At 59.6% G+C, this 26,569-nt stretch overlaps 1 protein-coding gene across 5 annotated transcripts; it reads right to left on the minus strand.

Annotated features, from left to right (window-relative positions):
* Positions 1-274: 274 nt before the first annotated feature.
* On the minus strand, positions 275-26,373 carry WIZ (WIZ zinc finger). Of its 5 annotated transcripts, XM_070373225.1 has the most exons (13): positions 26,218-26,373; positions 24,552-24,815; positions 19,419-19,491; positions 15,386-17,550; positions 13,981-14,304; positions 9,145-9,315; positions 7,740-8,243; positions 6,297-6,695; positions 5,174-5,725; positions 3,522-4,049; positions 2,909-3,328; positions 2,447-2,642; positions 275-1,439 (listed from the first exon to the last, which is right to left on the minus strand). In XM_070373225.1, the coding sequence occupies exons 2-13, from the start codon at positions 24,754-24,756 to the stop codon at positions 1,280-1,282; spliced, it is 5,697 nt and encodes a 1,898-aa protein (XP_070229326.1). In that variant the 5' UTR covers positions 24,757-24,815; positions 26,218-26,373; the 3' UTR covers positions 275-1,279. The 5 variants fall into 5 exon arrangements, with proteins under 5 accessions (XP_070229326.1, XP_070229327.1, XP_070229328.1 ...); XM_070373226.1 differs by lacking the exon at positions 6,297-6,695; XM_070373227.1 differs by lacking the exons at positions 15,386-17,550; positions 19,419-19,491.
* Between the last annotated feature and the right edge of the window lie 196 nt (positions 26,374-26,569).

Below are 26,569 nucleotides of genomic sequence, written 5' to 3' on the forward strand. Positions count from 1 at the left end.
GCTCTGGTTCCTCTCCTTGGCTCACAGGAGCTGCCGCACCAGCTGGCCAGAGACCCACCCACCGCCCCCTCCCCCAACCACCAGCCATGCCACGGAGGGCCAACAGCTGGGAACTTGGGCTCATCCCCAGACAGGTCTGGTGGGCTTGGCAGCCAACAGGAAAACCCAGGGCTTCCAGGGGCTTTTGGCGGAGGTGCTTGATCCCAGCCCTGGCTGCCAGACAGACAATGCCAGCTTGTCCACTCGACAGAAAAACACAACGCTGGCTGCCTGCCCCGGGGTGTTTCCAGAAGAGAAATTTAATCTAATTTACATACTTCTAGGTACATCGATAACCAAAATGTGGCCACTGAAAAAAGTTAAAAGGGCAATCGGCTCCCGGTTTCTAGCTGGCCCAGGATTGCAAAATAAAAAGATCGACGTTCCTTATTCTCTACACAAAACGCGTTTTTAAAAAAGTGAAAGGTCTAGGGAGCTATACATAGAAAGCAACAGTGAAAAGGGGGGGGGGTGAGGGTGGGGAAGGAGAGTCCCACCCCCACCCCCTCCCAGGCCCCAGAGCCCCCGAGACTCTGGGAGGGCCTTGACACGGCAGGAGGCAGCTGTCAGCTCTGAGCTCTTCCTGGCTGGGAAGGCCCCTCTTGCAAGGGATGAGGGGGAGGCGGCCAACAAGGATTTCCGTGGCATTGTGGGCTCAGGCAGGGGGCTCCCAGGCCCTGGCAGAGGGCCACAGAGGGAGTGTGCCTTCTCCTGAGCAAGCACCGTGGCGTGATGTGGTAGTCGTTCAACTCGGGAACTGGAGGGCTGGGGCCGATTCCCGGGTCTCACGAGGTCCGTGAGTGCGTGCGTGCTTGTGAGAGAGGATATTCACAGGGGCAAGGGCAAGAAGGAACCAGGACAGGGGTCCTTGGGGTCTTTGCAAGTGGCCACAGATGGCAAAAATAGCCCGCCTGGCTGCTGGACACGGGAGAACGCTGGTCTTCCTCCCTTGTGAACCGACTGGCTGCCGCCAGACACCTGGCCGCTGCCGCTGCTGAACCAAATGGGCAGGTGGGTGTGGGCTGGAGGAAGATGCCCTGTGTGTGGCCCCAGAGTCCTTGGGCTAGGGGAAGGGTGGCTAGCTGGCTTCCGGTGCCCCGGCTGTAGTGTGCCCGGCCCGTGAAAGGTACCGGTTTGAGGTTTTGGCTTGCTCCTTTGGAAACAGAAAAGAAAGAGGGAGGAAAGAGAGGAGAAGAAGGAGAGAAAGATGGCGTGAGAGGGGGTCTGGAATGCTTTTGTGTTAGGGTGCCTCTGCTGCCGCTGTCTGTGCCTGTGGGGCCTGAGGCTCCTCCGGCGGGGGGTCCGCTTTGGAGAAATTCATCTCTAGGATGTGCCGCTGTAAGTGCCGCACCCACTCCTCCTGGATGGAGAGGGGTCCCTGGAATTCCACCTCACAGAACCTGGGGGGGCATGGGGAACAGAGAGAGGAAAAAGTGGCCATTGCAGTAAGGAGAGGCAGAACCATAGCCCTGGCCGCACCCTGAGCATCAGGCACACCTGCTGCTCCTCACTGTGAACAGAGCAGGCCCAGGATGTGAGGGAAGGGGGACCCAGAAGTTAGGTGTCCTCCTATGTACAGCTACCTCTATCCATCACGGGGTCGTGCTAGGGCCCCCTGGAGAGACCCCCACTATGCTCAGGGCAGTCTGCCAGCTCAGGTGCTGGGTATGAGTCACTGAGCTTCCTAAACACCTCTGCCAGGTGACTGAAACATGTGCTCTGAGGCGGAGAGGGACCCCAGGGAAGCAAATGCAACCCTGCCAGGCCCCAGGAGAGAAGGATGGGAGCCAGGGAAAGGGGGGTTGGACACCAACTCCAACCCACCTGACTCACGCTCCCAATTCACCCACTCCTCACTCTCTCAGCCTCAAATACAGAACCCAAGCTCATGGTCCTGAGCCCTGGGTTTGAATCCTACTTCTGACTTGGCCTGTGTGGCCTGAGGCAGGCACACTGCATCCCAGACTCTCAGTTTCCTGGACACTGATGGATGCGTGGACTTTACTAACAATGAACTAAGACCTATTTTTTTCCTCCTTAATCCAGCAAACACTTGCCAACTGCTTACTATGTGACAGGTACAGTTTGAGTGTTTTGTAACTACACAACTTTTAATCCTGACAACAAATCTATTTGGTGGATCTGTTATCAATCCCATTTTATAGGTGGGAATATTGAGGTATGGAGCAAGAAACTCTTGCTCAAGGTCACTAAACTGTGTGTCAGAGCCGGCAACTGAACCCAGGTCTTGCAGGTTATAAAGCTCAAGGGCCTGAGGCTGTGGGGCATCGCTGTCTGTGAGGAGCCCCCACCCTGGGCCCAGCCACACCCCAGTCTGGCCCAGAGGCTCTGGAGGCCAAGCCCTGGGCGGGCGGTCTCCTCCCTCCCCCAGGGGAGGGCTGCATACCTGCACTTGAGGGTGTAGATGTTGCCAACGAACTTGACCAGTGATGTCTGGGGGGGCCGGGGCACCAGGGCGGGGACTGGCCTGACCCGGGGCGGAGGTTGCCGCACCTCCTCCAGCTTCTGGTGCAGGTCATTGGCCTCCTCACTGCCCCGGGCCGCAGAGGCATCTGGAGGGCGGGCTTGTCGGCGCTCAAATTCTGAGGTGGGGAAAAGCGGGGAGTGGGACGGGAGATGAGCCGGATGGCAAGGCCCCCGAAGAGGTTCCCGCCTTTAGCGAGTGAGGGGCAGATGCTGCGGGAATTTTAAGTCAGGATTGCTGGTGAATGGAAACCTCCTGGACCGTGGGACAGGTGGGACAGACGGTGGATGACTGAAGAGGAGGGTAGCTGGGAAAGTGACCTGAGGGGAGATGCATGGCAGAGGACCCGGGGGCAGCTCGTGACCCTCCTCCACCAGCACTCACTGTTGATGTTCTGACGCTGGTGCTCCTCGGCCTTCACGGTGCCTGGCGGGCTGGCCGCCAGAGGCCGCTCACCACTGTCGGCTGCCCGGCCAGCCTCGGGCCCTGGTTCACCCCCAGCACCGCGGCCCACCACAGCCAGGCCCCCAGGGGCCAGCCCCAGGGGCGGCCGCTTGTCGCCATCACGGCCGTGGCCGGCACTGCGAAACTTCTTGGTGAAGGGACGGCCGCTCTGGATGTAGCTCCGGTAGGCGCCCGCCTTCTGGGGCCGGTGCTTGATCCACTCACTCAGTGTCTCGATGGGTGAGCCGTTCACGCACCACTCGGTCACGCCGAACTGCCGCAGGTGCGCCCGGGCGTGACTGGCCAGAGCCTTGCGGTTTTCGAAGTAAAGGCCACACAGCTCACAGCAGGCCTCAGTGGCTGCAGGCAGAGGGGGTGCTGCTGAGCCCCAGCCCCGAGGGAGCAGGGGTACCCAGAAGGCACTGCCCAGGTCGGGAGTCAGTCCCGCCTCCCACAGGCGCCTTGACCCCCACTGGGGCTGAGCGACATGGCACTGCCCAGCCCAACAGGCCCTGGCAGATGCCCTCCCTGGACCCTGCCGCCCACTGCTTACAGGAGTGGGAGGTCTTCTCATGGAGGGTCTTTGCCTTGAAGGGCAGTTCAGTCTGGATGTAGGTCTTGGCCTTGACCTCTGCTGGGAGGAGGCGGTCCTCCTGCAGGGGCCGCTTGGCTGCCACAGAGCCCAGGTAGCCGGTGGCTGAATGCTTGGTGCCAGTGATGGGTGCCAGGGTGAGCTCACGGGGAATCTGGGCTGGCCCAGCTCCGGGTTTGCCTGGCCGGCCAGCCATTGGCGCCAGGGGCAAGGGGGCCTGCATGGGCCCAGGGGCCACTGTGGGAGGCCCGTCCTCGGTCAAGGCAGGGGCCAGGTCTCCAGCCGGCGGCTCCTTCTTTATGAGGCATGGCTTGGATTTCTTCTTGAGGATCTCCCGCAGCGTGTCGATGGGTGAGCCGTTGACAGACCACTCGGTCACACCCATCTGCCGCAGGTGTGAGCGTGCGTGGCTTGACAGGCCCTTTCGGTTCTCGAAGAACTCGCCGCAGAACTCACAGCGGATGTCACGCACCGGCTCTGCCCGGGATGCTGCAGTGGGTCGGGGTAGGGGGAGGAGAGGGAGGCGGCGGCTGTTGGCAGGAAGCCTCCAAGCTCAAGGTCAGCGTTAAGTGCCCCGCTGCCCATCCATGCAGTCCCAGACCTGAATGGACCCACTCCCTCATCTGCCTCCAGAGGCCCTTGAGTACATGATCCAGCCCTTCTGCTGCTTCTATCACCTCAAATTCTAGCTGGCTTCACGATGACTCCCTGACACTGTGATGGATTGAGGGGCAAGCGCTCCCTGGATCCTGGACTCAGCTGCAAGCTTGGCTATGACTCCCTATGTGAAGCTGGGAGTCTCAGTTTCCTCCTCTGCAAAATGGGAGATGGAAACCACCTCTCTTGTGTTCCTGGGGTCTAAAGCGGAGCAATTCAAAACATGTGGTTTACAGCAGTCGTGGAATGCATGTGAGCACTAAGGCAGAGGCCTGGGCCCTCCTTACCTGCTCGGCACACAGCAGCTCAACCAACTGGAGCAGAACGAACACAGTGAGAGTTCGAGAGGGGAGCACTCTTGCTTGCTGTAATAGGGATGTTACAACTACTGCATACGTGGAGCTTTGTTTCAGCGTTAAAGCTAAGTGCTTTACACCACTTCGGAAAACTGTAGAGTTGGGAGCATGAGCATCTCCATCTTCCAAAAGAGGAAACTGTCCAAAGTCACATACTGGTAGACTCTGGAGCAGCTGAGACCTTAACCTGAACTCCAAATGCCAAGTGCTTAGTGACCGGGAATATCAGAAAGACACTCATTTCCAGCACTTACACTCCTGCCCATGGCAGACATCACTGATTGATCCCTACAAGCGTGTTTTTTTTTCCCCTAGAAATCTGGATGGTAGCCACTACCAATCAAAGATGGCAGAGAGAATCTCTTTACCCCTGCCTAATGACACAATTCTGCCTCCTTCACAGGAATGTAGAATCATCAAGCAGCAGCTCACTCAGTTGGGGGTCTGCATAGCCGGAACTCTCAGTTAGCCCCTTGTCCTCTGGACCTATGTACTACTTCCTTTTCCATTTCAACCCTGGGTGTTCCGGGTACCCCCGAGGGAAGTGAGGGGAAGACCCCTCTACCTGTTCTCCCTGTCCTGCCCCAGGGTCACACTTACACAGGTTCAAGGGGGTCATGTCTTCCCGAGGTGCCACCCAGGGACCCTCGGATGGGTGCGGTTCCCCATGAAGGGCCCCCGGCAGCATCTCCCGCTTGATCTCAACCCTCATTTGTTCAGGCTTCAGCTTCTTGGGCAGGGAGGGTGAGGAGAGGCCTGGGAACATCTTCCGGGCCGTGGGAGGAGGAGAGACAGTTGGTGAGTGGCCCAGGGGGCTGCCTGGTGGCGGTGGCAACTTCTTGGCCAGGGGTGAGAGGTGAAGGTCCGCGGGACTGCGGGCTTCCAGTGAGCTGCCAGGACCTCCGCTGCTCACCACCTTGGCCAGAGCTTTGGGGCTAGGCCCTGATGGGTTGGGGGGTCCGCCAGGCCGGGACTGGGTCCGTCTCTTGAGGATCTCCCGCAGCGTGTCGATGGGTGAACCGTTGACGTACCACTCGGTTACGCCCATCTGACGCAGGTGCGAGCGGGCATGGCTCGACAGGCCCTTGCGGTTCTCGAAGAACTCTCCGCAGAACTCACAGCGGATGTCGCGTGCCGGCTCCGGGCCCGAGGCTGCAGCGGGAGAGAGGGGCGGTCAGCTTCACCGGCACTGTTAGCATCATCACCTGCGGGTCTCCTGGTCGGCTGGGCGTGGACAGCAGCATGTCCAGGGGCCGGGGTGGTGATGGAGGGTAAGTGCAAGGGAGGGAGCTGAGGAGCGGGCTGGGGGTGGGGGCAGACACCCGGCAGGAGCGCAGGGAGGCTCTAGAGAGAGCCTGCGGGCCTTGGGTCCTGGTGGAAAAAGGACAGAACCAAGACGCCACAGCCCTGAGGGTCCCAACCGGGATGGGGGCAGGAAGTGGTAGCCCTGCCATCCAGACCAGGGGCAACCATGGGCACCTTCTATACCAAGAGGCAGCACCCCACCCTTGGCCTTCATTCTGAGGGAAGGTCAAAGGCCGAGAGAGAAGGCCTAGCAGCCAACGGCCAGCAAGATCTCTGGGCAGAACTGGGCCACTGCTAAGGGCCCCTGTCCACTCCCGGCCTCAGCAGGGAAGGAGGAGGGACAGGGCTGTGACTCCCCACCCTGGGAGGGGCTCCAGGGCCCGCAGGGAGGACCGGGGCGGCTGAAGCGAGAACCTACAGAGGTTGAGAGGAGACGGCTCCACATCAGAGGCCCAGAAAATGCCAGCGGCTGCGGCGGCCGGGAGGTCCTGCTTCCCCCAGGGGCTGGCCGTACCCTTGGCCTTCAGCTTGGCCCTCTTGGCCGGCGGTGGGGGGGGGAGCAAGGAGAGGGCCGCAGAAGCGGGAGGAGGCCGCCCCAGCAGGGCCAGGGCGCCCCGCCCGAGTGGGAGGCGGATCTGGACGCCGGCCCTCCGGATGAGCCCGTGGAGCACGTCTATGGGGGATCCCTTGGCATCCGGGTCGCTGACGCCCAGGTGGCGCAGGTGGGCGCGGGCGTGGCTGGACAGGCCCCTGCGGGTCTCAAACCAGGCACCGCACAGCTGGCAGTCCAGCTCTCTGCCCCCGTCACTATCTAAAGCTGCGGAGACAAAACACAGGGGGGCGGTTCACGGCCGCCACCTCGGCCGGCCCTCCGGGACTGAGGCGGGAAGGCCTGGTGTGAGTCTCGGCGGCCCAGGCTGGTGGGAGTCCAAGACTCACTGCTGTGGATTTATGAGGTTTGGGGCAGCAGAAAGTCATGTTCCTTGCCTAGGCCTTTGGCGTCAAGGTGAGTGTAGAGAGCTTAAGGCTACGGAGACAGCGGGGTAGAGAGGCAGTGGCCCAGTTCTAATGGCACAATCTGAGGCTTCCAGGCCCCCTTCAGCCAGGGAAGCTGTGCAGGATGGGCTGGAGGTGACAAAGCAGGGGCACACTGGCTGCCAGGCATCATACAACCAAGGGCACACCTGCTCAGACCCTTGCTCCTGGAAGCACAGACCGTGGAAGCAGCTTCATTGGAACATGAGGTGCAACGGGGGTGCCCTGTTGGTCAGGGGGCCAGACCCTAGGCTCGCTCTCAGACCCTGAGGCCCACAAATGTGCGGGGAGGTCTGAATTCCTGAGATGGCCTTTGTTAAGTCTGCTCACCATGCCTGGGAGTTGCTTCCCAAGCCCTTCTTTGCCATGCCCACAGGCAGCCCAAGAGGTATAGTTCCAGCCCTGGGCACGGAGGTACCTCTGCAAAGGACACCAGGAACAAGAGGATGTGAAGACAGGGCCAAGCATGGGCCCACCTGGCTAGTGGACCACCTGTTTACCTGCAGGACCCCAGGTGCCCCATGGGAACCCTGGCTACCTTCACTGCCCCAACCCTCAGGCCCAGAGAAGGTCAAAAGCAGCCCTAAGGGGCAAGGATGACCCTGGCAGGCTTAGTAGCCACCGCCAGACTTCCAGGGGGAAGAATGGCGAAGTGAAATGGGAGACAGGTAATATGCCCAAACGGAGACACAGCACCTTAATTAACACGCTCTGACCCAGCCGACCCAGGATACGCAGGCACTACGGTCCCCACTGCATCCGCCCCGAGCCCTGAGGCCCAGCCTGAGGCCCCACCCTTCCCTTGGCTCCCAGGACCCGCACTCACTGAGGTTCAGGGGCCCCTCGTCTTCAGACTGGGGCCACTGGGCCTTTGGAGAGGCTGGCCGGGGGCTCAGAGACAGCTGGGGGCTCTTGTCCTCAGGATTCTTATGGGTAGGGGAGCCCGCCAGGGCCAGCGATGCCTTCTTGAGGAGTGGGGAGTTGGGCGGGTGGGCCAGGCCCTTAGCTGAGAAGCCGGGAGGCGACTTGATGGCCTTGTTGACAGCAGGGGCATCGAGGGGCTTGGCCAGGGCGAGCAGACCAGGTCGTGGGGCTCCAGCGACTATCTCCTTCGGCGAGTTGGACTTCTTCGTCAGGCTTGGGGGCAGCCCGAGGGGTGTGTCAGGCAGGCCCTTCTGCTTCACAAGCTCGTAGAGGAGGTCAATGGGGGCACCGCTGCTCTCCGACTCGGCCACCCCCAGCTGCCGCAGGTGGGAGCGCGCATGGCTGGACAGGCCCTTGCGTGTCTCAAAGCAGGCACCGCAGACCTCGCAGGTGGTCAGGCTCTGGGCTGGAGGGTGAGACCGAGGCCGGGAGAGCTGTCTGTGAGGCTGTACAGGCTCTGCTCTCCCGCTGTTCCTCCCCCTGGGGTCCCGCTCACGCAGGCTCCTGGCTTCCGTCAGCCCCTCCCACACTTAAAATGACCCTAATGAGGCAGGACTTAGCCTGTTCAGTTTTCAAATATAGGAAACTGAGTCTCAGAGAGAGGGGGAGGAAAAGTTGTGCCCAAAGGCACACAGCAGGAGGCAGAGCCCTTGGTGGTCCACGCGGTGACATGCTGTTCACATTTCTAATGTACCAGGGTGTCCTGGCAGCAAGTTTTCACACAGACGCTGACCTGCTAGGCACACACTTTAAAGAGTAGCTTAACTCGTGCCCCAGATGCTAGGCTGGTGGCCTCAGCCATGGTCTCCGTGGGGCCCTGTCTGCACGCTTTTCTGCAGAGCCCTCATCTCTACTTCTCTGCCTTGCTGTCCCCCAACGGCAGTGACCCCCAAAGACAAAGGCCAGGTCTCTTTTGCGTCTCTCACATCCCAAGGGTCCAGCACAGTGCCTGCCATTCCTGAGTAACAACCTGAGAATCAACGGAAGGACAAGGCAGTTTCATGGAGAAGATCAGATAGCTACCGACAATTAAAGTCAGCACATGAACTGGGTCTGGGGGTGCGCTCCTGATGACAGTGCCCACTGCCTCTCTGGATGCCCCTCCCCTGACCAGGGCTCGAGGCCAAGCATGCCTGTGGCAGCAAAAACTCGAGAGAGAAGACAGCCGGGGGTCTCCTTGGTACCATGAGATGCCAGAGAGAAAGCTGTGGCTAACCGAGGGCCTCCCCCCCATTAACCCTCCAGCCCAAGAGCTTCCTGAGAGCATGACCAGCCTGGTCAGCACCCTTGTCACCTGCGCCACTCACCCTTGAGGTCCGGCAGCTCTTGCTTGCTGCCATGAGGAACCTCTGCAGCCATTTTGCTGCTCAGCCGATTGGCCACCTGCTCCAGGGGCCCAGGGACAGGCAGGCTCTTCTTGGGAAGCGGGGGGGAGCCCAAGTCCATGGCCACCATTGCGTTTTCCTCAGAACCCAGGCCTGTGAGGTTGGGAAGACAGGCTCAGCCCAGGTAAGGTGTGGGTTGTCTACCCCTGTGAGGACGGAGGGCCAGGGGCGTGGGGCTGGCAGTAGTGGGAGCCTTCTTCCTCATCCTTGGTGCCTGCTCTCACTCTGGGACGCAGCTCACCCCATGAAAGCTGAGGCTCCATCCATAACCCCGAGCTCCGATACGATGCAGGGATGTCGAGGCCGCCAACTGACAGCACAGACTAGGAACAGCTTCCACCTACCACAGCACAGACAGGTCACCGGACGCAGTGCTAATCTCAGAGAAAATATCTCTCCAGGCAGAGAGATGTCTCTGGGCTCCTCTCTGCGGAGCGGAGCATCTGTCAGTCATGGGGGTACGGGTAGGTGGCAGTCAGAAAGGGAATTCGGAAAGAAAAGGCCAAGGTCAGAGGCCACAGAGGCAGTGCAGAGGCAGGCAGCACAGGACTGGAAGGGAGGCTCCCAAAGACTTGTGGGGAATCTCCACCAGGCAAGACAACTGGGGGCCCTAGGTTGGTCTTCTAATCTCAAGCTAAGCCCAAGGAAAGGGTAAAAGTAAGAACTGTGAGCCTGGAACAGCCGGGGACCTGACTGGGGACAGTGAGAATGGGAATCACTGAACTTTCTCATAAGTTTCTGAGGCATCCATCAGGCTGGAAAGCTTCTCTGGGTAAGATGTATGAGAACACAGAATCAAAAGTGAGTTTTCATGGTCTAATTTTTTGGAGAAAGGGGCCTGAGAGGCCTGTTGAGTCCGAGTTTTAGCGTTCAGAGCATGGAGAGAGGTCAGAATGAAGGAATGGTGTGTCAGATGGGGCCCTGGAGGTGCTCCGTGTTATGAGCAGCGGGAGGTGGGGAGGGACGGACAGGTAGGTCCCGGGCTCAGTCTGAGTCCTACAGAGGCAAAGAGAAAGGAAGTTGGGGTTCGGCGGGGGTGGGCGCCTGGGACGCCTAGGACTTTGTCAAAGTCTCCGGGTGGAGTGGGCGCATCTGTCAGTCGGGGCAGCGACCGTGTCAAGGCTGAAGTGACTTGGAGTCGGTTTCCGCGCCGGAGGAACAGAGGCTGCGGTGAGAAGCAAACCACGGGCTCCAAGGAGCTTAGCGGCTATCTGTCAGATGGGGTGAGGGTTCAGCAAAGTGGCGGCGGAGAGTGTTCCTGAAGCTCGGGACCCTGCGAGCCGCGACAGGAGGCCCAGGGTCCCCGCGACTGGAGCGCTTGGGGGGAGGGGAAGTCCCGGAGACTGGACGGCGGGTGTCTGGGGCGGCGGCTGCAGCAGGGGCCGGGCGGGACGCCAATTCTGCCCTCCCCGCACCCTCCCCGGCGCGGGCTCTTACCCGGCGCGGGCGCGGGCCCGGGCCCCGGCTCCGGCTCGGCCTTGGGCCCGTCCCGCGACGGCGGCGGCGGCGGCGGGGGTGGGGGCGGCGGCGGCGGCGAGGGAAGAGCCGCGGGGCCCGGGCTCGGGGGGCCCGGCGGGGGCGCCCCCGCGGGCGCGCGCTCACGGGCGCCCCCCGCGCGCGGCCCCGCCGCCGCCTTGCTCTCCGCTTTTGTCACTCGGCACTGGGCGGTGGAGGCGGCCATCTTGGCTCCGGCGCACGCGGGGCGGCCGCCCCAGGCGAGAGCAGCCGAACGCCGAGTGCCGCCGCCGCAGAGCCTGCTCCGCTCCGCCCCACCCCTCGGGGTGCGCCCAGGGCAGCCAGCCGAGCGCCGAGCACCGCGAACGCACCCCCCCGCCCCCCTTGTCCCCGCCCGACCGGAGGAGAGCTCGCGCACTCACGCACGCAGTGCTACTGGCGGCTGCCAATTGCTGCTCTAGCCGGGTCTCAACGGCCCGAGACATTCTCCCCGTACCCTGGACATCTCTAAGACTACGATGGGAATCCTCCGGCCACACGCATTCGCCTTAACAGCATCCAGGCTCCTAGAGCCCGACGGGCGAACCTAGGACCTGCCTGGGGACACTGTTTCATTCCCTTCCTTGGAAGTCTCCCCTCCGGGTCAGGAATCCTGGAAGACACCTGATTCCCAACCAGGAGGATCCCCCAACATCATGCTGGCATCCAGCTGTCCCCTGACGGCGCTCTCTGGCAATCCTACTGAACTCCACACAAGGCCGGCACCGCGCGTTTCAAGCGCAACCTGCTTCTCCCTCCCCCAAACTAAACGGATTGCCCCCAGCTGTTACTTGACAGCTGGGTGGGACTAGCATCTGACCACTGCCCCGCCCCCAACTTGGAGTCCGCTCCCCACCGCCCACTTTGGGAGGCATGGGAGATCCTTCTAAGAATGGCCGCTTCTCGTGGTTGGTGCCCGGACCCGGCCCTTCTGTTGGACATCGTTTCTCAAGGCTTCTAGGATCTTCTCAACCACTCCTTAACACCCTCACCCACAACATGTTCACTGAAAGACTGATCATACCCCTAACCCCCCAAGGACAGGGCCAGTGCGGTAGCAGGCTGACTCCTTTGTCCCAGTGACATGGTCAACTTCCTCAGCACTAACTGGGGGCTGGTACATTGGTCTTCTGGTAGAAACAGAACCTGGCTGCTGGTTGCGTGTTGTCATCCCCTGGGTGCCTGAACCGGGTGCCAAGTAAAGGGTGTAAGCCTGACATCCAGGACTCAGAGAAAGAAGGGGCCAAGGTTGGAGCCTATAAACTGCTTCCTGTCCCCTCCTTCACCTCCTTCCCCTCTCCCACCCACGACTAGCCATCTTCAGAGCAACCGCACCTCCCAGCCACCACTGAGACACCAGGAAACCTAGCCAGGTATCTGAGCTGATTGCCTAGGGGATAGCCTTCACAGAGGCAAGAAGCCTGAGGTCACGGCCCCACTCCGCCTCTCCCTGAAGTGTGACCTCAACCAACCACTATCCTCTCTCTGTGCCTCAAATCTCTTCCTTGTCCAAGGAGGGGAGAGGGCTTCAACAGCCACACTCTTCCCTTTGCAGACCCTCAAATGTCCTTCGGTCTTGTGGATGGATCCAGCAAAGGCAGAGTACAGATCTAGGGGTATGCGTGTGTGCGTGTGTGTGTGTGTGCGCGCGCGTGCGCGTGTGCGCTAAGTCACTACAGTCGTGTCTGACTCTTTGAGACCCTATGGACTGTAGCCCGCCAGGCTCCTCTGTCCACGGGATTCTCCAGGCAAGAATTCTGGAGTGGGTTGCCCTGCCCTTCTCCGGGGGATCTTCTTGACCAAGAGATTGAACCCACATCGTTTATATCTCCTGCATTGGCAGATGGGTGCTTTACCACTAGCACCACCTGGGAAGCCCAGGACCCTGAAAACTCCAGGTAGGAGAAACAGAAGGAACCCTTAGCCCCAAGCAGCCCCTGGACAATTCCCCTGTCCAGGTACCTTCTCCATTCCTCAGAGCCTACATTCTCCTCACTGCTGAGTTTTTCTCCTGTGAGGTTCAGTAAAGACTCCCACAAAGTCAGGCTTTGTCGGGCTGAGTCCTTCATATTTCCACTTCCTCCATGGAGTCCTGCCCCAGGCTCCTTCACCAAAATATTACTTCTGGATCACCCAAGCCTCTGACGGTAGCACCTAACGTGGTGCTCAGAAGTCTAGCTGTGCTGCTTGGTGGCTGTGGCAGAGCCGATGACCCACAGTTTCCTTATCCAAAATACAGGAACACAGAAACCCTTAGCTGCATGGAACTGTTTTGAGGTGTAGGTGAGGTGAAACCTTGGGACACAGCAAGCACTCACTTAAGGGAGGGGTTATCAGTGCTGCTGGACACAGTGCATACATGTGTGCTCGGTTGCTCAGTCGTGTCCGACTCTTTGTCACCCCGTGGATTATAGCCCACCAGGCTCCTCTCTCCACAGGATCATCCCAGCAAGAATACTAGAATGGTCGTCGTTTTCTCCTCCAGGGGATCTTCCTGACCTAAGGATCGAACCTGCATCCCTGTGGCTCCTGCATTGGCAGGCGGATTCTTTACCATTGAGCCATCTGGGAAGCCCAGATGGACACTGTAGGCACCACTGAAAATCTAGAATGTAAACTCTAGATCTACATTGTCCACTTGGATTACCACTAACCTTGTACTAACTGCCTTTGACTCAACAGCCATATGTGGCCAGTGGTGGTGACCCTGTAGGACAGTATGAGTCTCTAGAGAACATTTCCATTGCCTCAGGAAGTTCCACCAGACAGTGCTGCTCCAGGTAAAAGACATCATTAAGATCAAGGATTCTGAAGCTTATGCTTTCTGGGCTTTCAAACCCCAGCTCCACATGCTTTCAGCTGTATGACCTGGGGCATATTAATGAAGATCTCTGAGCCTCAGTTTCCTAATTGATAAAATGGGGATAATAACACCTGCCTTTAAAGGGTTGTTATGAGGATATAAATGAGTTCATATTTGTAAAAGGCTTAGAAGAGTATCTGGCTCCTAGTAAAGAGATCAGTAAGCCTCTGTTAAAACCACTGTCAGGCAGGGCAGGGAGGAACTGGACCTAGACAGAGCCCTGGCCCAGCCACTGAGTAAAATAGGACCCCTAAGTGGTGGGACAGTAGTCAACCTACTTGGTAAAGTGACTTGAAGACACTTGCAGGAAAGCAGAGTGGCGGCCCACCTCCCACTCCTCCATCCCTCCAGGCCCCTGGGAAGGGTCAGGGCTCCAGCCTGCCTGCCCCCTTTCCCCTTACCATCTCCGTAGGCTGGCCCAGGGTCCTCAGCCCAGGTGGGTGGGAAGGGCACTGTAAGAGGTAAACGGGGCCGGCGGGAGGTCAGGAAGCCACTAGGCGGCACCCCAGCTTCACGACACAGCGGGCTGGGGGGCCGCTCAGCAGCCGAGGTGGCCAGCAGCTCTTGCAGGATGTTGATGGGTGAGACAGTGAGCTCCCAGTTGGTGATGCCAAAGTCACGCAGGTGGGCCCGGGCGTGGCTGGACAGGCCGGCCCGAGTGTCAAAGCCGGCCCCGCAGAAGTCACAGCGCATCAGGCTGAAGGTGCCCGGGTCAAAGTTAGCCACTGTGGAGAGAGAGAGGACATAGACTGCCTGAGTAGGGGGCGGGGTGTGTGTGTGTGTTACTCTACATCCTCCGCTCTCCAGTTCCCAGGGCCACTGCCCCAGCGGATCACACACCCCGTGCTGGTCCTCACCCTGGATGCCTCCCTGCCCTTTGTTGTACATGCTCCTGCCTGCATCTGCTCGCTTAAAGAAGCTTTCTCTTCCTGGCCTTCTATTGTCTCCCTTCACACAACTCAAAGCATCAGGGACCTCACCCCCAGAAATACTTCTCCAGGATCGATTTGCAGTCATTTGGACAAGTGTTTGATTAATACCCTTCTTTCCTCCAGAGCTCATGTCTGTATCACCCCAGTGTTATCAATGAAACCTTGGCTGAATGAAGCAATGGATCAGTGGGTGGCATGCCTTCCTCTGGGAATCTGCTCAGATCCCCCAGAGTTGGGGATCTTCTCTGGGCTTCCCTAAACCCCTCCCTGAGCTGCCCCCATCACAGCCCAGGTCCCTTAACATTGTAACTGCCTAGTTTTGTGGCAGTCGGTCCCCTGCCCGTTCCCCACAGTGTGCATACACACACACCCTCTCAAACACCATACCAGCCCCTCCCCATGTAGGCTCCATGTCCGCCAGTATCAGAACTCCTCAGGGCACTCATGTGGAGACAGACCTCTGGAATCAGAACCTTGGTGCCTGGAAATCAGCATACCTCACAGGCAGCCCCAGGGGTTCTGAAGTCAGCCAGGGTCCCACCATGCCTCTGGCACTGTGCACTCCAGAAGGGCAGGGACTCCTGTTCTGTTCATTGTGGTGACCTCACTCAGTAAAGATTTGTCGAATGAAGGATTCAGTGATATTTTCTGCCTGGGGCTACACTCTAGCTACTGGAAGGGCCAGACAGTTGGGATGTCCCCATATCTCCTCTGATGTGGTGACCTTGGCCCCAGCTCCCTGCCTTCACCATGCTGGGCACTACAGGGAGGCTTTAGATTGAGGGTTTGTTGGTTCAGGACTCAGCCACCCAGCTGTGCATCTCCCCGGCCTTGGCCTCGGAGGGGGGTGGGTGCTGGAGTGGAGCCACCCTACCTTTTTTCTTCTTCTTTTGGAAGGAGAACCTGCGCTCGATGGCCTTTACCTCCTCAGCAGAGATGAAATGCCGCACATTGTAGCTGACACCCACGCGGTTCAGGTGGCCCCGCACGTGGTTGGCCAAGCCGATGCCATTGTGGAAGCGGTCAGGGCAATAGGGGCATTTCCGCTCCTCAGGCTTCAGTGTCACCCCTGGGTCCCCATCCAGGAATGGGTCCAGCCCCAGAGGGCCGCCCAGTGGCGTGTCCAGGAGCAGGAAGTCCAGGGGGTGGGCGCCCCCCAGCCCCAGCTCCTCAGGCTGCAGCCTTGGGGGGGCCCTGGCCGCCGCAGCCATGACTCGCGGCCCGAGTTTCGCCACCAGCACTACAGGCACCATCCCACAGAGCTGCTGCTGCTGTGCCCGCGAGGCCACCGCCGTCTGCAGGGCTTCTCGGAATGTCCGCTTCAGCTCCAGGGCTGACTGTGGGATGAGGCTGGGGCTGGCTGGCGGCGCAAAGACCCTGTTTTCAGGGGGAAAGTCCATTTCTGAGGCCAGCAGTAATTCTTCCTCCTCCTCCTCCTCCTCCTCATCTTCCTCTTCACTCCATGGGTGCCTCTGGTCCTCCAGGTGGCCTGGGAGCCCCTGAGGTTGGACAACACTCTTGCTTCTGCTTGCCTGTAAGGAGTAGGCGGCGGATGCTAGTGGCGAGGGGAAGGCTGGCCTTCCCAGGGGCCTCTGGCTCGAGCATTGTGGGAGTGGCTTTGACAGTGGGAAATCCCTCGTGCCCAGCTGCTGGCAGCCTGGGCCAAAGGCCAGGCTGGGGTCGTATCCAGCCGGATTCTCCTGCCACGTGGGGGCCAAGAGCGGCTCAGCTTTGCCAAAGTAGTCGGCGGCCTCAGAGAATCGGGTGTAGGCGTCCTGGCTGGTGCCCGGCCGGCTGGCAGGGCCCTCCTCCTCAAAAGCCTCACCATCCTCCTCCTCCCAGTGGGGATGGGCGTGCACCAGCCTCACATGCTCCCTGAGCAGGCTCTCACTGGGCGCAGGGAAGCCACAGAAAACACAGGCACTGAGGCCCGAGGGGTCCTCATAGGGCTGGTAGGCAAGGGAGGTGGCGTCGGGGCCTGGGCTACCCGCCCCGCTGCTGCCCCCGAAGGGCTCCTGGGCCGCTGGGCCCCGTGGCTCCTGTGCGTGCAGCTTGGCATGCTGCACGAAGGCCTTGGAGGAATTGGTGCCAAAGACGCATCTGGGGCACTGCAGCCGTGCCTCCCGGCCCGCGTCACCTGGGACCTGCTTTAGCTTCTGAATCTCCTCAATGATCTTTTCCCGGGAGGCCTGGTGCAGCTGGCGGTGCCGCTCGAGGGCACCGGGGTCAGCAAAGGCCCAGCCACACTCGCCACAGGCCAGCGGGGCCAGCTCAGCCGGTGGCTCCTGGCCCGGGGCTCGGCGGTGCTGGCTCATGTGCTCCAGGAGGTGCTCCTTTTGCTTGAAGTAGATGCTGCACTCGATGCATGGGAACACAGCTGGCTCCTCGTCTTCGTCCTCCTCGGGGCTGTCTGCCCCCTCGGCCACCTCCTCCAGGAGCTCACACAAGTAGGGCCTCGTCCGGATGGAGGACAGCAATGGCTGCAGCCGCTCCACAGATGCCTCTGAGTTCACCGTCCAGGTCTGCGTGGCCACCTCTGAGGCGGACCGGGGCAGGCTCCACTCGGACGGCTGGGTCAGGCCCTCCAGGCCTGCCAGGTGCTCTCTGGTGCCCACCACGGGCCCATCCAACGTCTTCATGGTATCATCTACGGGCATGAGCACTGTCCTGAAGGAGGTAAGGGGTGATGGCTGGGGAGGCAAGTCCATGTCCAGCCCCGCATCCTGGAGCGGGACCGCCTCATCTGCGTCTTGCAGCCAGTCGAACCTGGGGCGGCCCCGGGGGACCTTCTCAAATACCTTTGATTCCCCTTGGTGGTGGTACAAGAACCTTCTGGAGCCCTCCAGCTCAGCATGGGGCTTCACGGTTCTCATGATGACGGAGTCCTCAAACCTCTGCTCAGATGCGAGGTCCTCCCCAGCCTCCTGAATCAGGGGGCGCTCCCAAGGCCCCCGGCCATCCAGGGGGCCTGGGTAGTGGTCCAGGGGATGGGGTGAGGGGGAGCCTGGTTGGAAGTCCAGGCTGCCTCCATCCCAGCAGCTGCAAGGAAGGGCCAATGGGGACAGGTTAGCCACAGGCCTCGGTTTCTTTTCCTTGGGCAAGGGACAGTGAGGGGGTGGGGGGTGGTTCCCAGGCGGTCTGAGACAGGTTCCAGAGAACTCAGCCCACGGGGACTGAGGCGGGGAGTGTGTGGGTGTCAGCTGGGAGGTCGGGGGAGTATGTGTGGACCCTTCCAGAGCAGTTGGGTCAAATATGAGATTCAGCTCCCAGGGCTCATGCCTGTGTATGGAACCCAGCCCTGCTGCACTGTGGGGGGTGGGGGCAGGGGCGGAGTGTGCAGAGACCACAGCGGGGATCACAAGGAATGTCTCCAAGTCTGGTGGCACAGTCAACTCTCATCTGTCCCCTGGGAGGGTCCTAGATGACTTTCCCATTTCAGTTACGCTGCAGGCTGCTTTTTTTGTCTTGGTCCTCCCCAAATTGGAGTTATTTGTGCATTGAGTTTCCTCTTTCCAGCAAATTTGGTAAAACTCGGCAGCAGGAACCATTCAAGAGAATGCACTTTCCTCCCTGCGTCTCCCGTCTTGGGAGGAGGGCAGAGTCAGGCCCTGGGCAGCCTGTGGCTCCAGTGACCCTGACCTCCTTTGAGGGGCAAGGGGAGGCGCGGCAACCTCACTGAGCCTCAGTTTTCCAGCCCTAAAAATGGGGACAAGTCCCGAGAACCAAGAGCTTCCGTGCCTGTATGCAGTGACTGAGGGAGTTTTCTCACACCGTAATCAAAGAACACTTAACACGCTGCAGGTGCTTATTTAAATGATGGCAACCACAAGCTTTCAAATGGGAACCTTGACCCCGTGAAGTGCAGGGTGAATGTGACACAACTCAGTGCTGGGAAATGCTTCACTTGGCCTGAAGCCTAGCTCCCAGTAGGCCCACAACCAATGTGGGTTCTTATTATGACTGTTCCTGATCGATTTCTCTCATTTTCAAGATCTGGCCTCCATAAGCGGCTATGACTCACACCCATGGAACAGATGTGGAGATGGGCTCTACTGCGAGGCTGAGCAGAAATCATGGGGTTACCTCCATGTTAACGGGCCCACTCCCCACAGGGCTATGGCAAAGATTCAGTGGGGTAAAGTCCCACACTGAGAGCACAGTATACAGAAAGTGCTAAATAACAGAGCTATTATTAATCCCAATATGGATGTTGTTACACATTAGCGCCTGCCCATCCATTTAATAGGGGGCTTCACTGGTGGCTCAGATGGTAAAGAATCTGCCTGCAGTGCAGGAGACCTAGATTCAATCCCTGGGTCAGGAAGATCCCCTGGAGAAAGGAATGGCTACCCACTCCAGTATTCTTGCCTGGAGAATCCCATGGACAGAGGAGCCGGATGGGCTGCAGTCCATGGGGTTGCAAAGAGTCGGACATGACTGAACGACTAACAGTTTCACTTTCAAGCCATTTAATAAAAGGTTGCTGCCATCAGCACTGCTGTTGATTCCTGCTCCGACGCTACATCCCTCTGGTCTTCGAGGTGAGGTTGTGAGATGCACTACAAGGACTCCATTTACAGATGAGGAAACTGAGACTCAGAGAAGCCGAACCTTATTCTAAGGGTCACCTGGCAGAGACAGGACTCCGAGGGTCCAACCTCCAGGCTCCTGGCCTTCTGGCCCTGCTCCCGGCAGGGATAATGAGAGTTGACTGTCTGTGTTCATCCCAGTCCTCCCACCACCCCCTGCGAGCGCCCAGGGGCTTGCCTGAGAGGAGCCACCTCCTCCTGCCTAGCATCCTGATTCCCTCCTGACCCCGTCTCACTCCTAGGGGCTTCTCTTGGGCTTAGGTATGTCCTGCTCACCCCCCTGCCCTCCCTGAGGTCAGGGCCAGCGTGGCAACTCACCAGCTGCTGATCCGATGGGTGGCGGAGGTGGCACGGGGAAGGGCTTCGCTGAGGCCAGGGTGGGGCTGCCCATCTGCAACAGAGAGGGGAGACCCTGAGGGGCTGGGGTCCCCCTGGCTGGGGCCCTTCACAGCACCCCAGCTCTGGGAGCCCAACCGGGCACCTTGGAAGGGCCCAGCTAGCTCCCCATCCCTCTCCCCTGAGAGGCCTCTGGCCTCTGTACTCCTGAGCCCCGAAAGGGTTTCTCTGGAGGGGTCCTCTTGGCTTTCCTAGGGGACCATCAGGGCTTGCTGCCTTCAGTCTTTCTCTCTTTGTCCCCCACCTAGCAGCCAGGGTGATCTTTTTTTCTTTTTTTTAAGTCACACCCTGGTAAAAACTTGCCTGGCTTCTCATCATATCTCCAATAAAAGCCAGATTCCCAACTACCACCTGCAAGGCCCTGCGAGGTCAGACCTTTGCGGGTCTTTCCAGCTTCGCCGCCTTCTCCTCACCCCTCTCTCACTCTGCCCAGACAGCTCATGAAGCTTCAAGCCCACCTCACTGTTTTTGGCCTTGGGGCCTTTGCACTGGCTATTCCCTCTGCCTGGAGAACCCTTCCCTGGCCACCTGCTAAACTGAGCCTCTGTGATTCCTCACTCATTGCCTTTTTTCTTTTCTTTCCTTAGCACTCTCTGAAATTGCCAGGGTCCTCCACTGGCACATAAGCCACCCACCCCCACCCCAGGGCCTCGCTCACTGCAGCATCTCAGTGCCTGGCACAGGGCAGGTACTCAACCAACAGCTGCCAGATGAAGAGTAAGGAGCCCTTGAGCCTGAGCTGCAGAGGGCCCATCCCTGCCTCCTGCCTCCCAGACCACCTTTCAGGCCTACGACTTGGAATCACGTCCCTCCTAGGAAACCTCACACAGATAGAGCCAACTCTCCATTATCCGCCTGTGGAGCCAATGCCTGGAGTGACCACAGGAATCCTGGCCTGTGCCTCCTCTGCCTGCCACGCCCGCCTGATGCAGGCAAGCATGCCAGTCGGGGCACAGGCCAATTGCTGGGGCCAAGGTTAACACACTGGGAGATCTTGTGCCCCATCCAGAGCCCAACAGATGCAATTGCTGGATCAGCTTCAATTTGAGGATGGTCCAGAAAGAGGGCTAAGTGCTGGGGTTAGTACTGATACTTTTCCCAATCCTCTACTTTCCAATTTGCCCAGGAGATTGAGAGCCGACTGTCAGGGGCCAAAGAATTCAGAGCTGACGAGGGTGGAGGGGAAGGGTCAGCAGGCTGTGATCACCGCCACAAGGGTCTTTCTGTGGAGCCTGAGAGAAGGCGCATGACTGGCACGTGGCCTCCAGGAGGTGAGAGTGTGATGGGGATACAGGAGTCTGCATCATTTAGAACAGTTTCTCAAACGTGGTGCTGCTCACTTGAGGGGCTGAATCATTCTCTGGAGTGGGGGGCATCCTGTGCGTTGTGGGATCTTCAGTAGCACCCCTGGGCTCCACCCACCAGACGCCAGGAGCCACCCCTATCCTTGAACCTGCCGTCATGACAATCAAAATTGTCTTCAGACACGGCCACAGTGTCCCCTGGGGGTAGAATCTCCTTCCTTTGAGAAGCTCTGTGGTAGACAGATGGGGAGCAGGGCCAGGTCAGGGTTGAGCCCGGATGCAAGGGTCAGGGGAGTGCTGGAGAGGGTTTGAGGTTTGGGGAATGAAGGCCTGGACCAGCTAAGGGAGTGAGACCCCAAGAAATGTGTCTCTTGAGAACACAAGAGTCCCAGACGTGAGTTTCGTGGGAGAGGCCAGCCAGTTCACGTAAGTCCGAGGGTCCAGATGTCCTGATTCTGAGATTCTGGGACCCCAAGCTCCTGAGATTCCGAGTGTCCCAGATTCGATGGTTCTGCGATTGCTGTTGTCTAAGAATTCCGCGAGCCAGGGGGCTGTACTGGCCTCTTTGTTTGAGCGGCTCCAGTGAAGCACCTATTTTTAGGTGCTTTGGAGGAAGCAGACCAAGCAGGGTGCCGTATCCAAGACTGTTGGGGGAACTGGGGGCTCATCCGCAGCTTCCACCGTTGGAAGGGGGTTCAGAAGTCCCTATGGGTCAGACAAGGCACTCTGGATGCGGCCCCCAGTGATGGCTGTGCTGAGGCACCCTCGTTGGCTCCTGCCATCTGGGGTCTGTCCCCGAGAGGGTCTGAAAGTGAGCAACTGAAAATGAGAAGGGTGTCCGTGAGCAGCTTGAAGCCCAAGCCAGGCAGCTTGGCAAAGTGGCCAGGAGTCTAGACATCAGAGTCAGACAGATCCAGTTCAAGGCCATGCAGGAAACTGAAGGGCATGCCTTTTTCACTCCAAGCCTGTTTCCTCCTCGATATAAGGGCAACAGCTACGGCCCCAGTCTGGAAGGGCCAGAGACGGGCGCCAAGGGAGATCACAGAGTAAATGCTCAATCCAGAGAGTCGGCGGTGGGGGGAGGAAGGGGGGTGGTTTGCCCAGGTTGGGGTTTAGGGTTGGCTCAGACACCCCCCAAGTTGGAAGGTGGAGGCTTGACCGAGAACCTCAGGCCCACTCACTCCACACTCTGGGACCCCATGAGGGCAGAAAGGATGCATTGTGCGTCCTTTAGCTCCCTGGTCCCAATGCCAGGCATGCACCAGACTCTTCAGAAATCCATATGGACCATCCCAGCCCCCAAGCTTCAGGTGCACCCGGGAAGCCAACCAGAGAAGCCAAGCACTGGGTGAGGGGCTGCAGGTGAGGCCAAGGCCAACAGCTATAATGGAGGACAGAGGAGGCAGTGGACTCATCCATGTCGAGGTGGAGGAGTTTGCAGTAGCCCCTCCAGGGGTGCTCTTAAGGGCCTCCCAGGACTAGGTGGGGATGAGGGAGGACCCGGGCTTCAGCATGGAATGGCAGCCTCAGAGGCTGTTCCTATTTATAGGCATCACAAGACTCCTAGGGCAGGTGCCTAGGGAAGGCGGGGTGGAACGGGCTAAGAGGGCAGTGTGGCAGACACTCTGTCTGAAGCCCAGACCCTTCTCCACCTTCCAGGCCATGGCCTTACTCCAAGTCAAGCCCTCGCCCCATGCCCTAGATGCTCAGTGGTACCATTAGGAGTAGACCTGTCCCCTCTCAGCAGCCACAACCCCCTTCTCCCCAGGCACATGCCCTGGACCCTGGTGGACTCCCCAGGGGGAGTGAGCACACATCTACCCACCTACCTACTTGCTCCCTCTCTCCAGACCTGCCATTCTTCTTTTTCTTTTTTGGCCACACCACGTGGCACATGGGAATCTTAGTTCCCTGACCAGGAATTGAACCCACACCCTCTGCAGTGGAAGCGTGGAGTCTTAATCACTGGACCAACAGGGAAGTCCTCAGACCTAGGACTTCTGCCAGGTAGAGCAGAATGCCCAGTTCCTCAGAGCCAGATCCAAAGAGGGTCCTAGGTCCCAAAGTCCGTTCCCCAGGACTCCCACAGAGTCAAAGTCCTGGACCTGCCCTGGTCAGCTGCATGACCTGGGACACAGTCTTGCCTTTCTTTGGGCCTTGGTTCCTAAGAGTATGGGGGAGGGTATGGTTCTTTGAGCAGGGGTCTTGCCCTCTCGTGCTCCTACATGACATCTTTGGGTACCACTAGTCACCTCCACACCACTGCATGCGTGGAGCCCCCTGTCTGGATGTCCCCTGTCCCCTGCCTGACTCACGGTTCCTCATCCAGGACTCTGGGATGTCCCCCAGCCTGGCCATCCCCCACTGCAACCTGTGCAAGTACGTCTTAACAGCTGGTGGCTGGTCTGTCTGTCTGACCCCAGATGGTAGGGTTCAGCAGGGGCGGAGGTGGTGTGTGTGCTTGGTCCCTGGCTGCGCACCAGTGTCCAGCCCCGAGGAGGTGAGCATGCCATGCTCTGTAAGTAACTGGACTTCATGAGCCTCACTAAGGTGAGCTGGGGCAGGTCAAGGATGCCCTGACATAGGGTGGTAGTGAAGGATGAAGGCTGTTAAGCCAGGTTACTGCCTGGCTGTGGGCCCTTGGGAAACTGACTTGACACTTCAGGATCTGAGTTTCCCCATCTCTAACAATGGATAATAATAACTGAGGTTACCCCACACAGTTCTTTTGAGAATGACAGGAGATGATCACGTAAAGGGCTTGGCATGTAGGAGACCCATGATGAGGTGCTTGGAGATTCCTAGAAACCAAGGCCTTTAGAGCAGGCCAAGGAGATAAAGGGAGACACGGGGTACATCAGCCTACACCGCACCCACCACTCTTTAGCTACACCAGGCTCCTGCCTGGCCCTTGACTACACCAGGCTCCTCCTTACCATAGGGCCTCTGCACCTGCTGTTTCAAATTCCACTCCTTTAGGGAGGTTTTCCCAGGTTCCCCTAGGCATGATCCTGGCACTCTGTTTAATACCCTCACAGCACCTGTCACTACCTGCCCTTATGTTATTTGTGTAGTTGCTTGTTGTCTGTCTCCCCGACTAGAATGTCAGGTCCCTGAGGGCAGGGACTCTTGTCGCTTTTGCTTACAGCTGTATCCCCAGCAGCTAGAATGGAGCCTGGCACATGGTAGTTGCTGAGTATTTAATGAAGGAATGACAACTCTTTAGGTGGGGATGGTGCGAGATCCCCTTTTGATGGGAAACAGAGGCATAAAGGGATGGCTGTCATCCCTGACTGCCCAGTCTCTCCCCGGCCACTAGGGGGCATAAGCTGTTTGGGCCCCTGGCTCAGAAGTGGGACTCATCAAGACCTTGTAGCAAGACAGAACTGGAATAGACTGACGGGAATGGGGGCATACCTGGAGAACAAGTGGGTTCAGGGAGGGGAGCTCAGGGGTGCTAAGCTGAGCATCTGGACCCCATTAGTATGAGCAGAGAAGGAAGCCAGGCAGACCTGAGTCAAGTCCCAGCTCCTTGCTCTCCACTGGGGTGGACCTTAGTCAGGTCATTAGTTCCCGAGACCTCTGTTTTCACAACTGTAAAATGGGCAACCAAGCAGAAGGCAAAGGCTCTGAACCCAGGCAGACTCAGGATCCCAACTCAGCCCCTGATGGGCTGGGTGACTTGGCCCTCCCTGAGCCTTGGGGAACTGGCTGGATGCTCCCATCAGGGCCACAGGGCCCACCCTCTTACCAGAAATGCCACCTCTGCCATCCAGAATGTCTCGAGGGCCCTCCTTGGTGACAGGCAGGTAATGGGTAGACCGGAAGATGCAACCTTCCCCCTCAGCAACGTCGGCCCCACCTTCGATGTCCTCTCTCGGCGCTGGGCCAGGCAGTCTCTCAGGACCTCGAGGACGATCTGGGGCGGCCAGGCCGCCTGCCAGGGGCCCATCCATAGATGCTCTCTGCTTGGCTCCACTCAGCTGCTGGCCCGGCTCAGTGAGGCATTGTAGGTCTGGTGGGGGCAGAGAGACAGGTGCTCAGGGGAGGCTGGAAAGGGATTCTGCCTCAGTTTCTCCTTCCTCGAAGCCTCTGTCCTCACCCTTGTGGTTTGGTGCCTCAGTTTACCCCCAAGCACAGATGAGCAAGTCCCAGTGCTGAGGCCCTATCCCTACACATTGATCTCAATGGTCTCTAATCTCAGCACACCTTGGCTTTCGTCCACAACTCCTCTCTTTGCACTGCCTCAGTTTCCCCCACTTTACAGCATTCACGCTTAGACACCTTGCTTTCCTGCAGCATTAAACTTATTACTTCTCTTAGATGCCTCCCTTCATTCATTCATGGTTGCACTTTTCCCAGTTGTGAACTCACTTCCATGCACATGCATATCCTATGCGTGTGCCTCAGCACTGCTACACTCTGATCCCATACACTGTCTCAAGTCTCCCCATCATTACCCCTGCACTTTTCTCACTCCTGTTGCCCGATCAGTTACCCCTCACTTTTCCCACACTCCAACCCTCCGTCCACACACAACCTTAGGGTTCTCCAGCATTAACCCTTTCACCCTCACGCTCAGCCGCAAGTGACCCCAGCCTTCACCCTCTTGCTTCACCCCAACGTTACCCCTCATGCATACCCAGCCTGGGTTCCTCCATCCCACCCTCCCAAGATCTCTCCAGTCTGCGGGCAAAAGGGAAGGATGGAGCTCCTGGTCCAGAAATGAGGACCCTGGGGAGGCCATGGGGGGTGGGGGCTGTCTTCTCCACCTATAAATACCTTCAAGGTAACGGCGGAAAGTGAAGGGCAGGAATGAGGCGCCCTCCCCAGGGAGATGGTAGGGAGGCCGATCCCAGGCAACCGGGGCGGGGCCGGGGCTCCAGGCCTGGCTGCAGGCGCTGCCCTCGAGGGCCTGGGGGCTCCCAGGGGGCCTATCCGTGGACTGGCCGTTGTGGTGGGGGTCCCTGCCCAGGCCCCGAGGAACCACCTGCGGGTGCCCACCGGGTGGGCACTGCCCGCGGGGAACCGGCGGGACCGCAACTTCGGAGCACTTTGGCAGCGTGGGGAAGGGGGTTCCCTCCTGGACGCCCCCGGAGGTCGTAGGGGTGGTGGCGGCGCCGCGCCAGCACACCCCTCGGGGCGCCAGGGTCCACGCGATGCGCCCTCCGCCCGTGCACCTCGGGGCGGGAGACCCCGCGGGACGCGCCGAGGTTGGGGGGGGGACACCTGCCCCAAGACCCCCGCTCCTCCCCCCAACCTGTGCGGCCCCGCCCCCGACCAGGCCCCGCCCCTACAGGCCCCGCCCCCGCCCCCCGCCCCGGGGGGTCCCGCCTGGCCCGGCCCGGCCCGGGCCTCCCCCTCCCAGTGCCGGCTCCGCCCCGCCCGCGGGCTCCCCAGGCCGGGCCGGGCCTCACCGGGGAGGCGGCGCCGCCAGCTGGGTGCCGGGGCTCGGCGCTCCCTTCTTTGGTGCGGCCGTCGCTGCCGCTACCGCCCTTGCGGCTCCCGGTGCCGGTGCCACGGCCTCCGCAGCCGCCGCCGCCTCCACCGCTCGGGGGACATTGTCCCTTTAAATCGCTCCCCCCGCCGCCCCGCCCCCCCGGCGCGCCGCCGTGACCTCAGCGCGACAGCCCCGCCGCGCCGCCATGATGGGGAGGTCCGGGGCGCCCCCCCGCGCCACCCCGGTGGGGGGGCAGCCAGCAGGCGCGCCGCCATTTTGGGAGTGGCCAGAAGGGTGACCCTTAAAGGGCCCGCGCGACCTGAGAGTCC

This window comes from Bos mutus, chromosome 7, assembly GCF_027580195.1.
Source record: "Bos mutus isolate GX-2022 chromosome 7, NWIPB_WYAK_1.1, whole genome shotgun sequence".
NCBI lineage: Eukaryota > Metazoa > Chordata > Mammalia > Artiodactyla > Bovidae > Bos > Bos mutus.

What these genes read in the sequence shown, in the direction of transcription:
- WIZ (XM_070373225.1), bottom strand. Translation starts at nt 24,756, where the DNA reads ATGGATGGGCCCCTGGCAGGCGGCCTGGCCGCCCCAGATCGTCCTCGA. An exon ending in AGAGCTGCCGGACCTCAAGG is followed by an intron (nt 8,244 to 9,144) that starts GTGAGTGGCGCA and finishes CTCACCCTCCAG; the next exon opens with CCCAGAGCCTGACCACCTGC. An exon ending in GCCGTCTCCTCTCAACCTCT is followed by an intron (nt 5,726 to 6,296) that starts GTAGGTTCTCGC and finishes CTCCCGCTGCAG; the next exon opens with CCTCGGGCCCGGAGCCGGCA.